General features: G+C 31.4%; 2 protein-coding genes across 4 annotated transcripts in view; one reads left to right on the top strand and one right to left on the bottom strand.

The window, feature by feature from the left end:
* The first annotated feature begins 40 nt into the window (after positions 1–40).
* Positions 41–1,813, top strand: Art3 (arginine methyltransferase 3). The gene has a single exon (XM_088266288.1). The coding sequence runs from the start codon at positions 170–172 to the stop codon at positions 1,730–1,732; it is 1,563 nt and encodes a 520-aa protein (XP_088122414.1). The 5' UTR covers positions 41–169; the 3' UTR covers positions 1,733–1,813.
* Positions 1,814–3,729: 1,916 nt separating this feature from the next.
* LOC148305716 (dual specificity calcium/calmodulin-dependent 3',5'-cyclic nucleotide phosphodiesterase 1A-like) overlaps positions 3,730–15,353 on the bottom strand; it is a 356,882-nt gene continuing 345,258 nt past the window's right edge. For 2 of the 3 annotated variants that reach the window (XM_088266283.1, XM_088266282.1), the window contains exons 11-14: positions 11,529–11,754; positions 9,914–10,211; positions 8,971–9,054; positions 3,730–7,852 (exon numbers count right to left, since the gene is read on the bottom strand). In XM_088266283.1, coding sequence (XP_088122409.1) covers positions 7,782–7,852; positions 8,971–9,054; positions 9,914–10,211; positions 11,529–11,754 — 679 coding nt within the window. In that variant the 3' untranslated portion in view covers positions 3,730–7,781. Of the gene's footprint in view, positions 7,853–8,970; positions 9,058–9,913; positions 10,212–11,528; positions 11,755–15,353 lie in introns of all 3 variants that reach the window. The other variant, XM_088266281.1, reaches the window with a different exon arrangement.

Genomic DNA, 15,353 nt, shown 5'->3' with positions numbered 1-15,353 from the left:
GTACTTTTCAATATTTTTTCTAATGGCAAGAAATAAAGGCGCACATTACATGTGTTTATGTCAGCAAAGTTTAACCTCATTTTATTGACATATCGCAGTAACTCGTGTTCAAAAGTGTTTGTGATAAAAAATCATAATCAATATATTATTTAAGTGTATATTTTTTAAAATGGAAGACGTGCCAGATCTGAGTAGTGACGAAGAATGCTTCCAAGAAGATGAGTGGGAAGAAATGGAAGTAACGAATAACCAATTGGAGTGTCTTTTTTGTAAAGAAACATTTCCACATGTAAACGCCGGCTTTGATCATTGCAAGTCTGTCCATAACTTTGATATTTCATTCCTTAAAATAAAGCATAATATGGATTTTTATTCTTATATAAAGCTAATAACCTATATAAGAACAACGAAATGCGATGCTATTTCTATTACGAGTGCTCTCAAACCTCTCTGGATAGATGACATTTATTTAAAACCTATCAGGGAGGAAGATTGGCTCACATTCGATTTTGATTCGCTCAATGAAGGTGTTGAATCTCCGAGACCGGCTTTTCATGCTAATGTCGAGAATGGACTGGTTACATTATCCGAAGCACATTTTACTGAGTTACAGAGGACTATTCAGTCGCTAACTGCCAAACTGGATGAAGCCAACACATTTCTCTCACTTTCAAAAGAAGACATGGAAACAATGAAGAGGTCTATGCATAACATTATTAACGATGGGGGCGGAGATACTCCAAATTCTACAGTGCAAGTTCTGGACTGCGTAGGCAAAGTGAATATAGATGATGACCAAGGGTACTTTAATACGTACGCTCACTTTGGAATTCACCACGACATGCTGTTTGACAAAGTTCGAACAGAATCATATAAATCTGCAATTATGAATAATTCCGAAGTCTTTAAGGATAAAACCGTGATGGATTTAGGTTGCGGAACCGGGATCTTATCTATGTTTTCCGCTTCTACTGGTGCCAAACAAGTTATTGCAATCGATCAATCTGACATAGTTTACAACGCTATGGACATTGTACAAGAAAATAATCTCCAAGATAAAATAAAAATTATTAAAGGCAGACTGGAAGATACCAAATTAAAAGAAAAATTTGACATTATAGTGTCGGAATGGATGGGTTACTTTTTGCTGTTCGAAGGCATGTTGGACAGTTTTATTTATGCTCGAGATAATCATTTGAAGCCCGGAGGTGTCTTATTGCCAAATCGATGTAACATTAGTCTCGTAGGAAGTGGCGATCGCAAAACTCATCACAAATTCATTAGCTGCTGGTCGGATGTGTACGGGTATAAAATGAACTGTATGAAAAGTGAGGTCATAAGAGAAGCGAGTATTGACATTGTAAATCCGGGACATTTAATTACATCATCTTATGAACTGTGTAATATTGATTTAAATACGTGTACGGTCAACACTGTGAACTTCTCTTCTGAATTTAAGTTAGATGTTTTAAGGGACGGTGAATTGTCGTTCTTCGTTGGGTACTTTGACACCTTTTTCAACCTACCTTGTCCTGTTACCTTCTCTACTGGACCGGAAGCCACCCCCACACACTGGAAACAGACCGTGTTTTACTTGAAGGACCCCATTCCCGTGAAGAAGGGAGATTGTTTGTCTGGATCCCTAACCTGCGCTAGAAACACTTCCGATATTCGAGGTCTAGTCATACAAATAAATGTTCTAGGAAAAACACACAAATATATACTGGGTTGAATGTATTTTTTTTTCATGTATTCCTTTGATACAAATGTGAAATAAAAACACCGGAATATAAAATTTGATTTTATTTTACATATAATAATTTATTTTATATACATGATAAATATTTGCAATTACATTACGCATTTATTAGTAAAGATACATGTTTAAATAAATAAATTATGGACATTTTACAAAGAAGGGATTATATCTAAATAAAGTAACAATAATTTGGATGTTTGATTTCAACGCAATTAATATATTTTTAGCTTTGTAGAATATTTATACATTGTCATGGCAATTTGAGTTGTACAGTATCTACTCAATGAATTAGGGCCACGCAGAATTTCGCGCAATTTCTCAATTCAAACAGGAATAACTCAGAGAAAACCTTGAATAAAACAACATTGAATTTTATTTACACAAGAACACTTTATTACGCTTAAATTATGCATATATTTTCATATAAATATAGTTAGTATTTATTATTTCCACCTTTGGCAGAAATAACTGCCTCAATTCTTTTTGGCATACTTAAAATGCACTGTTTTATCGTGTTTTTTATTTCTTCGTCTTCTGACCTAATTTTTTGAATTTTTTTTTTAGACAGTCTACTGTCGGATTTGAGAATGAGTATACCTTATTTTTTAACATGCTCCATACGTTTTCTATAGGATTAAGGTCCGGAGAATTTCCAGGCCAGGGGAGCAAAGGCAGATTTTTGTTAGACAAAATTTTTATTATTGATTTAGCCCGGTGGCAAGGTGCCCCATCCTGCATGAAGGTGTATGGACCTTCTGTTGGGTCGAGTGTATGGTAGAAGGGCAATAAAATTCGTTCGAGGACCTGCTTATAGGAATTTTGGTTCATTGTTCCTTCCACGAAAAACAACGGCCCAGGTAAATTGTTAATAATACATGACCATATCATTGTTGCAGGGGGGTGTTTGATAACTTTAACCACACAGGCCTCATTGTAACGTTCCATTGGTGTTCTCCTGACGAATCGACGGCTCTCTGTCACGGCTTCTAACCGGCACTCATCACTAAAGATGACCTGAAAAATAATGAAAATTTAAGTTTAATTCAAATATATAAGTTTATTGACTAAAATGATATGTTGAAAATTCAATTTAAATAAATACCTTTTTCCAATCATCTACCGAGTAATTTCGATGTAGCCTGGCCCATTTTAATCGATCCGCTTTCATTCGTGGTGTCAATTTTGGTACTTTTACAGGGCGCCTGCATTTCAGATTTACTTCGTAAAGACGTCGCCTCAGTGTTGATACCGATATATTTATACCCTCTTCTTCCAATTTTATTTTTAATGTTTTTGCTGATGCACTTCGGTTTTCTAAGGCACTTTGAACGATTTTTTGATCAGTCCTCGGTGTTGTTTTTCTAATCTTACGACAGTTCTTTCGCTGATTGCTGGTGGCGGGTGACTGATTTTTTATTGATTTTGAAATTTTGTCCACTGTTTGACGAGAAACGTTTTCTTTTTTTGAAATTTCTCTATTAGATAGTATTCCTAATTTCAGTAGCACTATAACACTAGACTTTTTTTCCTCAGAAATGTCTTTACTTTTTCCCATTTTGTCCTTTTCAAAAAAAACACTTGTGTTTACAAAAAAAAATTATACTTTATGAACTAAAATTAAAAATTAAGTTTTTTTCACAAGACACGATAACTATATAACCTCTCTGAACAAAACAACAATCAGAACTCAAGAAACTTCACTAATAAATGAGATAGGGCTTTTTTTTGAACTTTCATCTATCTGTCTACCTGTGCTAATTAGGGACCTTTCTCAGAAAAAGGGTTTAAAATTTTGTAAACGCTTAAATAATCCAGGTATATTTTACATATTATTGAAGGTAATATACATGATATTAGATGTCAATAAAAAACTTAAAGTATTTATGTAAAATAAATGTAATAATCCAAAAGATTTCAGAGTATTCAAAAAAATAATGGGTGGCCCTAATTCATTGAGTAGATACTGTACATTTCCTGCTTATCTGGTTTAGGCCTTTATATTCCTTTCAACTTTTTTTTCTTTTTGTATATTTTTAAATATATACGATATGTCTTTTGGTCATTATGGCATCAGTACCATGTTTTTATTACTTGGTGTATGGCTGTTATTTTACTCGAAAGTTATACACTAGTTACATAATTTGGCACCACATTGAAGATGCATGTTTCTTGTGACTGTTTGAAATGATTATTTATAAATAATTTGCAGTCTGTAATAATGTAAGACAGTCAGTCCATTGAATATATTTAAACGATAGAATGAGTCTCTTGAAAAGGGTTGTCATCAGTTTGAGTGAAACTCCAGATAAAAGCATATTCATTTATTAATTAAGTAATTGAGAAATATTTCTTGTTTTGTTTCAAATGTAGTAACCCAATATTTTTTTATCTCTTGGAATTCAATATTTGGAAAGGCAGCTTTAATTTATATAAATAAAATTGGAACTCGTGAAATTGAGTTTTCGGATGATCTTAATTTTTGTTTTGTTTTGTGGTTATGATCAGGTTTTAATTATGAATCAACAATCCTTAATATGTGTTGAATAGCACTATATGACAAACAAAAATTAGAAATCAGCAATGATTATTATTGTTCTGTTTTTAGTTCTTAATATTTTCCAATTTTAATATTTTTTACAGTTTCAACTATAAAATATAATAATAATAATAATAATAAAACCCTTATCCGCACCCCAATGGCGCATAGGGCACTGCGTCATATAAACGCAGTGTTATCTTGATGGTTTACACATGAAGGAAAGGTGATCAGCCCTCCGCTTCAGGTACCCAGTCCAGTGTAATATTGAATAAATATGACAGTGAAAAAATCACTTATATTTATTTTACCCCCCTTGGGAATCGAACCCGGGACCTCCAGAACGGTAGCCGAGCGTGCTGACCATTACACTACGGAGGCGGACAAAAATATTGGAAACTCAAATGTTTTAGGTATTAAACAAATGTAATAGTTTTATCATGGATTTTCTCTTAATCTAAATATAAGAAGAACATGTTTTTTACCAAAACTATTGACAATCCCTTTCAAGCTATATCCATTAACAAACATTGTCACAAAACAATTTTATAAATATGGATTAACATATTAAGATTGCATGTTTTAATTATTTTTATATACTTTAATCGTTAACACATATTGCATGTTCAAATGCAACTACTAATATAAAATCCACTTTGTGGAATATAAAGTTACCTATTCATACATTTTTAATGACAATGATAATAATTAGACATTTACTTTAAATATATATATTTGTACACACTACATTTTGATAAAGCTATGTTCCCGATCAGCTGGCGGTACCTAAACTAGACTAGACTACCTACCAGCACATCGAGTCTCTATTTGGGCCACTCTGTGTATAATGAAATACCCACTTTCCCCGCCGTATTACAAAATATAATTTTGCTTCTACTTTAAAAGGCCGAATAGGAGTAGATGCGCTGATAGATACAGTTAGTAAGAGTGGTCCCTCAAGCCAAAAACTAAATAAAAAGACACATAAATCACATTCAAACTGAATGTTTTTACACAAAAGCACAGACATTACTAAATAATGCATCAAGTATAATATGGAGAATTTTGGACGGCACAACTACAAAATAATAGCAACTGATTCATATTGTTTGCTTTTTCTTTATGAAATTCACAAATAAGCATATGATCAACTATTTTTTTCGGGTAAACATATATATATTAAGTGAGTTGATTATTGGTAGCCCTGGACATACAAGTTTACGAAAAGAGTTTATTACTGGAAACATAAAGGTGTATTATACCAATCTTTATTTTGAGTCATGGTAATTTGGTAAGTAATTCACGGTAAGTTGCCTAAATTGAAATTGTTAGTTTCTGATATTTTAAAATATTTTGACTACACTGGTACTCGGTATTTCACAGTACGTAATATGTATGCTATTAGTAAATCTGCCCATGAACTTGAACAAAAATAATTTGATAAATACATGATGAATATAAAGATATAAAGATGTGTTTCTGCAAATACAGAATTGACGACAACTACTCGAGTTAAAGCCAAAGGTTGAAGATTTACACGCTACTTGTACAATACAATTTAATAATATTTTTCTTGTATTTCTTATTATAATATTAATGGCTGTCAATTAGTACATATATGAAAATAAAGCAAAAATGGGTCAGATCATGTTGGGTAAATTCCACATGCTATTGGTTTATATTATATATTTAAAACCAATTAGATAATGTTTCATGCAAGGACTTAATTTACTTATTTTTTTACTTATATAATTAAAGGTTTCTATATTAGTAGTAGGTATACTTTAGCTTTTCGGAAGGTATTTCATGAATATTATATAAACTTTGTAATTTGTAATGAAATGAAATAAATATGTGCAATTGAAAAATTGCAGCCATTTATCAATTTTACAGGTCATTATTTCATGTTCAGTAAGAATAATTGAATTCTCGTATAATGGAGAATAACTATGTATTATTACAAATTAATGTATATTTTATATATAAATAGATATTCAATTTAAGCTCTATCCAGGCGTTCTGGTTGGTACTCATTTGATCAAATGAAGGTATCCTTTTCAAATATTTTTTATAAAATTATAAGCCAATCTAAGAAAATTAGAGGTCTAGTTTATATATCTCTTACAAATATTAGAATTTCATATGTCTAGTATGTATATTCAACTTGGTCATAAGGATAACCCAATCATATTGATCTGTGGTGTTGTATACACGTCCAAAATATTTAATATAAATGAGAAAAACTTTATTACTATATTACCGATTGCTAGAGAGTAAAATTATAAATAAATAGGAACGTAAAACAAAAGTATTTTATAATTTATCAAGTTTCAAAACAGAAATAAATTGTAAAAAATAATTATATTTTTTTCAGACCTGCTGACAAAAATAATATCAATTGATTAGATAAAAAAATTTAATAAGTTTATAAGTGTAGTTATTTATAAACTTATTATGTGAAAGTTTAAACAATGTATTACTCGCACATTCTGAATAATTTAAACATACTTATATCATTTTTTACTATTATGCGTTGTGAAAAAGATATAAGTGAAAATCATAATAACTTCTGCGACATAAATATTTGTAAATGGACATTCCATAAGCGCACAATACATATTTATGTAGATCATATTATTTCAATTAGGAAATCCTATTATTTTCTACCTACTTTTAAGGCGCAATGTAAATTTTAATGATAAAGTCAAGGTTACAAAGCTCGCCATTTGTGAAAGTAAAAATATTGGGTCATCCCATAAGTAATTGGTATTTGTCACATTAAATTAATATGCCATGTGGTATATTTTATGTAATTATTGCCATATTTGTTTGACAATGCGAAGTATTTTAATTTCTTAGTATCAGGATACAAAGTGAGCAAAAGATGTATGAACATTTGACCATCTGATGATTGAAAAACGAACCATGTTTCACATTCTTTAAAACTAGATACAATAAATGTATTCTTTATAACATTTTTTCATGTCATAGATAATGGGTTAACACCAAAGAGAAACCAGCTCCACAGTCCAAGGAAAGACTATTCTAGGATTGGCGGCGTATTCTGCAGCTCAAGAATTCTACCACACTACTTGTGGGACAACCTAATATATTCTATCTATACAATTTTACTATGGAAACATAAACACTTCAATCTTAATTAATATATACAGAAACATAAGACAACCGGTATCTTTTTAGTTCTCATGAAAGCGAGTTATTTTCTTAGGCTATAAATTGTGCGGAACCATGGCTTCTAGTGAACAAATGACATACATTTTAACAAATTATCCTATAAAGTATCCCATAAGATGAAAGCGATAGAATTCGAAAAGAAAAAAAGTAATGTTTTCTGCAATGACACTAAAATTTCTCAATATTTACATTTCACACAATCATAATAATGTATTTGTGTAGCGGGTTATATAAATATGAGTATTAGTTTTTCAGAATTCTTTTAAGGAAGGAAGAAAAGAAACTTGAACATCAATCTTCAGAAGCGACGGGCGGGTCTTCTTCTTTCTGGGCTTGGGTCTGTTGGGCTCGGATTTCCGCATCTGTGATTAAAAAAAATAATGTTCACATATAGTAATTGTAAATATATAGTTTTTGCGGTATATCATCTATATATCTACAAGAGTAAAAACAAAATACTAGAAAATGATGGTCCTGGCAGGAAGCACTGGGTGTTTATCAATTTTGTTTTTTAATTATTGTAATATTCAGCAAAATCATCATAATCTATCGCTACATAAGTTTGTGGGGTGACAGTTTTGGCCGATTGTAAATTAAAATTGATAGTTGATACCTTAAAGATATCTCAGAATGCATATCAACATTTGTCAAGTACAACAAGTAGGTGATGCGTTTGTTCACAGTTGATAAAAAATAAAACGTTGACAATTCAGAGCGGAGTTGTTTCAGCGCAATGGATGAAACAAGGATCCAAAACTACCCTCCAGAGTTAAATCAGCAGTCAGCTGAGTGAAAAGGAGCCTGGGAAAAGCGCCCAAAAAATGCAAATGTCAGCTGTTAAGGTTTCGGCCTCTATATTTTGGGATGCGAACAATATTTTATTCATCGATTACGTTGATAAAGGAAGTACCATTTATAGCGAATATTATGGCGTTATTGGTTTTATCAGTCATCCTAATTTTTTTTTGAGTGATGTGAAGTTACAAAAAGTAACATAGAAATGGTAATTTAGTCATTGTAACATATTAAAGCATTGAATAAAATTTTTACTACAAAAGGAGCTGACATACAGAAAATATTAATATGTTATAATTCACAATAAAATAAAATAATTTAAAAGTAAAAAATAAAATAAAGCCCTTATCCGCACCCCAATGGTGCATAGGGCACTGCGTCATATAAACGCAGTGTTATCTTGATCGTTTACACATGAAGGAAAGGTGATCAGCTCTCCGCTTCAGGTACCAGTCCAGGGTAATATTGAATAAATGTGACAGTGAAAAAATCACTTATATTTATTTTACCCCCCTTGGGAATCGAACCCGGGACCTCCAGAACGGTAGCTGAGCATGCTGACCATTACAGTACGGAGGCGGAAAAATTTAATAGAAAAATACTAAAACTTGTTGTTATTTATGTTTTGTATTGGGTCAAAATACAATATGTAATAATGTTATCCTTAAAAGATGAATTATTTTACCTTTGGTAGCTTGTTCCTTCCAAATTTTCTTATTTTCCCCAAGGCATGTTGCCCACGGTTTCTTGATCTTGAATTTGGTTTGACCTGCTACAATATAGTTGATTAGTAATATGTATGCACTGTACTACATATATTCAAGCATCACAATATCCTATAGGTAAATTATTTATTGGTTCATTTAGGTGAATGTAGATTTGAAATGATTTACCATCCAGATCCCAACCCACTGTGACAGCAAAAAGCGAATAAGAAAAAGATGCCAACAAACAAGTAAAAGTGATGATATTGACATTGATACTAAGGATTTTGCCTTCTACCATATGGTAATGAAGATGAAGTTTGATTTGTGAAGAATGTAGGCATTTTATAAGTAATGTATTTTATAAAATAAGTAACGATTCCAGCAGAAATAGAAGAGGATTTTTAGGGTGCTGTGTTGCTTGCTTATTTTATTTTCACTATTATCATCACAACGGTTTAATATTAATTGGAATAACAAGATCTAATTAATATTATAACACCTTCACATCACTATAGTAACTGAATGCATTTTTAATTTTGTGGAAAATGGTATTTTGCCATGTTTATTAAAAAAATAATAACTCCTATGATGGATTTATATGTGTATAATAATATCTTCTTCAAACCCTCATTCGCACCCGATGGTGCATAGGGCACTGAATCTTATAAACACAGTGTTATCTTGATCAATAACACATGAAGGAAAGGTAATCAGCTCTCTGCTTCAGGTACGTCCAGGGTAATATTGAATAAATATTAGAGTGAAAAATCACTTGTATTTATTTGACCCCACCCTGAGAATCGAAACCAGGAACTCCAGCACGGTAGCCAAACACGTTTACCATTACACCATAGAGGCGGACTTATGATCAATTTATTGACAGTGGATTAGTACTTGTATAATAATATAATGCATAATAACCATTTTTTGGTCTGGGTGGGTCGGTTTCCTCGTGTATAGGCTCATGGCCCCCCGGGGAGCCCTGTGGGGCCTTGCAGCCCGAGTGCAGCGGCCCGAGGATGCACTCCAGCATGTCGGAACAGACTCCCATGCTGGGCTCCACGATGAAGTCGATGAACCCAATCTGCGACTCGGCCACCAGCGTGTTGTTGCGGTCACACAGGGGACTGAACGGAAGCCCGAGTTCCTGCTCCATGTCTCCCTGCCGGAAGAACTCCTCGAGAAGAAGCATGGTCCAGCGGTGGTGGATGTCCCAACGCTGGAATAAATGTTGATAAGATTAAAACCTATCTAGTGCCTGGTAAAGACTCTTATAGAATCTTATAAGACCTCTGAATCAAGGAATCAAAGAAGTTTATACTTTTTAAATAATTTGATTTAAGTGAGATTTTGTCTTTGTAGCTGTCGCTAATAGTATGACAATATAGCAGTATTGCGAGACAGTACAGTCTGCTCCCAGAATAAGAGGTTATTAACTACAGTAAACCCCCCTATAACGCTGAGATAGGTACCGCGTTATTGGAGGGAACTTTATATGGGGTTAATGATTTCAATTGTATTTTTACATTTTGACCACCAAAAATGACTATAATAAGTCATTTAAAATTAAAAATACAATTTAAAAAACATTAAACCCATATAAATTTCCCTCTAACAACGTGGTACCTATCTCAATGTTATAGGATGTTACTGTACTTATTTTTATAGTGTTTCGCCATTAAATGGATATAACCAGTGATGTGGTGCTATGGGTTCACACCGGCTCTGCCAAGCCATTAACTAAATATAATTTGGATTGCCAAACTAAATCTAAATTGGATATCAATAATTTGGAAAATCAGCCATTAACTAAATTTAAATTTGACATCAATAATTTGGATTCGAAGAGGTGGTTGTTAAGATATGTTTTTTTCTGTCCTATTTTGGAGATGGAATTTTTACACAATTTCAATAATTACTGGAATGATTAAAACATTGGAATATTATTCTGACTTGAAGTCTAGCGCATTACCATGAAGCCACCGATCACTACGATATATGTAAAACACAGTACAAACTGGAGAGCAAATGGGAGCACACGCTTTCAAATGGCTGACCCCTGAGTCGGCGGGGTAGACTATTTTACCATTAAATCATTGGATTATTGCTTCTGATAAAGTTACACACTTCCGCTTACATGCGACCCCTTTTGTGGGCCTAGTGTATGTCTACCATAAGTGTTTGTAGTTTATTATTTGGTATTTCAACTAAATATCAAAAGTAAAATATGACAAATAATTACAAAATATTCAATGCATCTCTAGTGATCACCAAGGTGCCAACCGGTTGCTTAAATTTTAGCAAAATATCACTGAGTTATAGCCCTTTTTAATACCATAAATGATGCATTTCTGAACCAGAAATGGTGTGTAGCGTTGTTTGTATGCTGGTGTAGTGATGATCCTGATGAAGAAACAGGTACGTTTCAAAGCCAGTTCATTAAAATCTCCGTGAGTGGATATACTAACATAACAAACATTTCAAAATAGTTGATTGTCAACAAAATTAGTGCTTAAAATATTAATAATATAAGTACCTTTGCAGGGTGAGCGATGTCACAGCAGTGCAACACTAGGGATACAGCTTTAGACTTGTCCACGCTAGGTTCAGCTAGAGAGAGGATGTTCCTCATGTTCTTGATTTGCTGGAAGTGGAAGGACATGTCCGTAGCCAGAACCATGTCTATTACAAGAGTCCGGAACTCACGGAACTCATCACGAGACAGGTTTTGCAAAATGTTGCACTCATCATCTTTGATTACCCTGAAAGCAAAAGGGAATTGTTATTCTTTTCTTCTGTGCGTGTCATGTCAGATCCTCTTGATGTCGTCTATCACTTAGAGTAATTGTCCTTGTCTTGGGCAGCTCTAAACAGTGCCTTGACGGTCCTGATCCCCATCCAAACTCGTATATTCCGGAGCCAGGAGATCTGTCTTCTGCCCACCCTCTATTTTGCCTTTTATGATTAGGTGCAATAGCTCGAACTTCTCTTAGCACATGTCTCAGATAGGATACCTTCCGGACCTTGATATAAGTCAGCAACTGTCTCTTGTTCTTTGGAGGATATTTGCGTTGCTGACACATTTTGAATGGCTCTAATTGGTTATTATTATTGAATCAATAGTAAAGGCAAACGGGACAGGTAATTATACTACACATTGTTTAGAATGGAATCCAGATTAGACAGCATTGAAATTTGAACCTTAACCACACCGATATGGTGAGTAGGGCACCTCGGGTCAGGCATGTAGACAACGAGTCTACTTACCAGACAACTTACTAGACAATGATTAACCAGTAATGACTGCAGATTTATTTACTTACAAAACTTCTTGTATAGAATATATGTAGGTAGGTACATTGGAGAGCTTGCTGCTAAGAAGCAAAATTATTTATTGTAACTGCAGACAGTTGGTAGAATTCCATATTGAATTGTTGGGTAATATGTATATCCAAAATAAAACAAGGTTTGTTGGATTGAATTCTACATTTATATATGAATATGTTAATACGTGACGCGTTTCGTCTTAGAACATTATCAAACACTGACTAAAAATATTTACAAAATGTCCTTGTAAATATTTTCAGTCAGTGTTTGATAATGTCCTAAGAAGACGAAACGCGTCATGTATTAACATATACATAAATAAATGTAGAATTCAATCCAACAAACCTTGTTTTATTTTGGATATATTACCCAACAAAGCAAAATTATTAGTGGCGCGGTACCAAGGGTTCCAAGTTTTGAGATTCTGACTCCTGCGGTCGTAAAAACTACTGACATCACACTTTCTTATTAATTGAATAATTAATAAAAAAATACTTTTTAACTCTTGTTTAAAAATAGACGTATATAATTGAGTTTGTGAAAATGAAAAAATATGATAAAATTCAACTTGCTTTGTTTTTTAGGCCCAAAATAAAATGAGAATACATATTAAATTGTTATATTCAAGCGCTCATTTATTTTTCCGCTATGTAATCTCGTAATTTCAAATTATTATATTTGACTTTGAGATGCTCTGTTTACGTCATTGAGGCTTAAGTTTAATATTAAAATTTATAATATATTAGCTTTTGAGGTTAACGAGTGTGAGATTGCAAAGAAAGCTATTAACTTGTGATATTGCTTGTCTCCATCTAGCGATGTAAGCTTTAGAAGGTTTATTTTTATTTTGGATATACAGGATGGTGCATAATATCCGGTAATTTGGAAACGCCCGCGAAAAATAACGATTCAGTATTTTCAATTTTTTTGTCACCAAATTAAAGTATGTCACATAAAAAAAAACATCTACGGTGGTACATTTACATTTCTGATTATTACTCATGAAAGATGCATTACAACTAAGGTGATCATACGTCCCGTTTTGAACGGGACCGTCCCGTTTTTAGATAGCCTGTCCCGTTGTCCCCAAGTAAAGTTTCGGGTACGAAAAACGAGCAAGGCACGGTAACAATAAAAAAGTGCAAAAAATCTGCGGCAGTTTGTAGTATATTTTTATAAAACTTTAGAGTAATCATTGAATATGTTTTATGCTTGTCCGGAACATATGGTATATATACTCCCGAAGAAAGAGTATTTTCACAGACGAATAAGTTGTGAACGACAGAAAAAACACAATTACAAGTCGGAGTACTGAAAGCGATGTTGTTAGTTAAGATAAATTATAAAAAAATCCTGCTATGAATTCCATTCTTATTTAAAAGCAAACCCACTTAAGAAAATTTGTTCATCAGAAAAATATAAAACAACATATTTTTTTCATATTTATAATCAACATTCCTTTTCTTCTTATTAATACATAAAAACTATGAAAAATTACGTGTTTTTTTTTAAATATAAATACTTTTACGTAAAAATTGGTAGATGTCCCGTTTTGACGATAAAAATGAATGGTCACGTTAATGCCGCATTATTAGAGCCGGATCATGTAACTAAAAAATCTGTTCGTAATTTAATTTAAATAATATATTATTATTTTTTAAATTACATCTTAAGGCCCAATTTACTATAAATCCCAAATTAATTTTCTTTAAACTAGGTAACATTTGACGTAATAGAATATTTTGCTTGAAAACCGTTTTGTTTTGAAAACATACGTTTTTCTCCGAAAGAGTTAAGAAGTAGAAAAAAATTTATAAAAATTTAATTTCAATACATTTTCTAAAAATAACAAATTCCAATATACGTTACATTCTAACAAAAAAAATATGTGCACGGAAACACGTCTAGCCTCTAGTGCGGCTGGTTGCGTTCTGAATTTGAATGTTTGAGATCTTAGTCTTAATGACGATGTTCACTTAAACGCAAGCATTGTTCAGTTCGGCCGAATTTGAGCCACTCATCTCGAATCTGTTGTTTGAGGTCTTCAATTGTTCTCCATTGTTTACCACGATTAACCTCAAATAATCTGTCCAATGTGTTGCGTAATACAATGACGAACTTGGCTGTCTAAACTGAAAACACAGTAAGGGACATTATTTTTAGTAGTACGTAGAGTTTGCATTTTGGAGTAAGTAGATTCTACTTAATACAAAAATGCAAAAAAAAACGTACTACAAAAAAAGTCCCTTACTGTGTTTTAAGTTTGGACAGCCGAACTATGATTAGGTATAGTAGAATGATAAAAAAGTTTAAACAATAAACCCTCTAAAGTATGTAATTATTACAAAAAGTTACATGATTAACTTTTATATATGTATATATATATATATATATATATATATATATATATAAATATATATATATATATGTATATATATATATACATATATATACATATATATATATATAAATATATATATATATATATAAATATATATATATATATATATGTATATATATATATATATATATACATATATATATATATATATATATATATATATATATATATATATATATATATATATATATATATATATATATATATATATATATATATATATATATATATATATATATATATATATATATATATATATATATATATATATATATATATATATTATATATATATATATATATATATATATATATATATATATATATATATATATATATATATATATATATATATATATATATATATATATATATATATATATATATATATATATATATATATATATATATATATATATATATATATATATATATATATATATATATATATGTATATATGTATATATGTATATATGTATATATGTATATATGTATATATGTATATATGTATATATGTATATGTATATATGTATATATGTATATATGTATATATGTATATATGTATATATGTATATATGTATATATGTTATATATATATATATATTTATATATATATATATATATATATATATAT

The sequence above is a fragment of the Brachycentrus maculatus genome, unplaced genomic scaffold (assembly GCF_059751285.1).
Source record: "Brachycentrus maculatus isolate JH-2025_06_01 unplaced genomic scaffold, ASM5975128v1 h1tg000263l, whole genome shotgun sequence".
NCBI lineage: Eukaryota > Metazoa > Arthropoda > Insecta > Trichoptera > Brachycentridae > Brachycentrus > Brachycentrus maculatus.
This window is presented reverse-complemented; position numbering and strand designations above follow the sequence as displayed.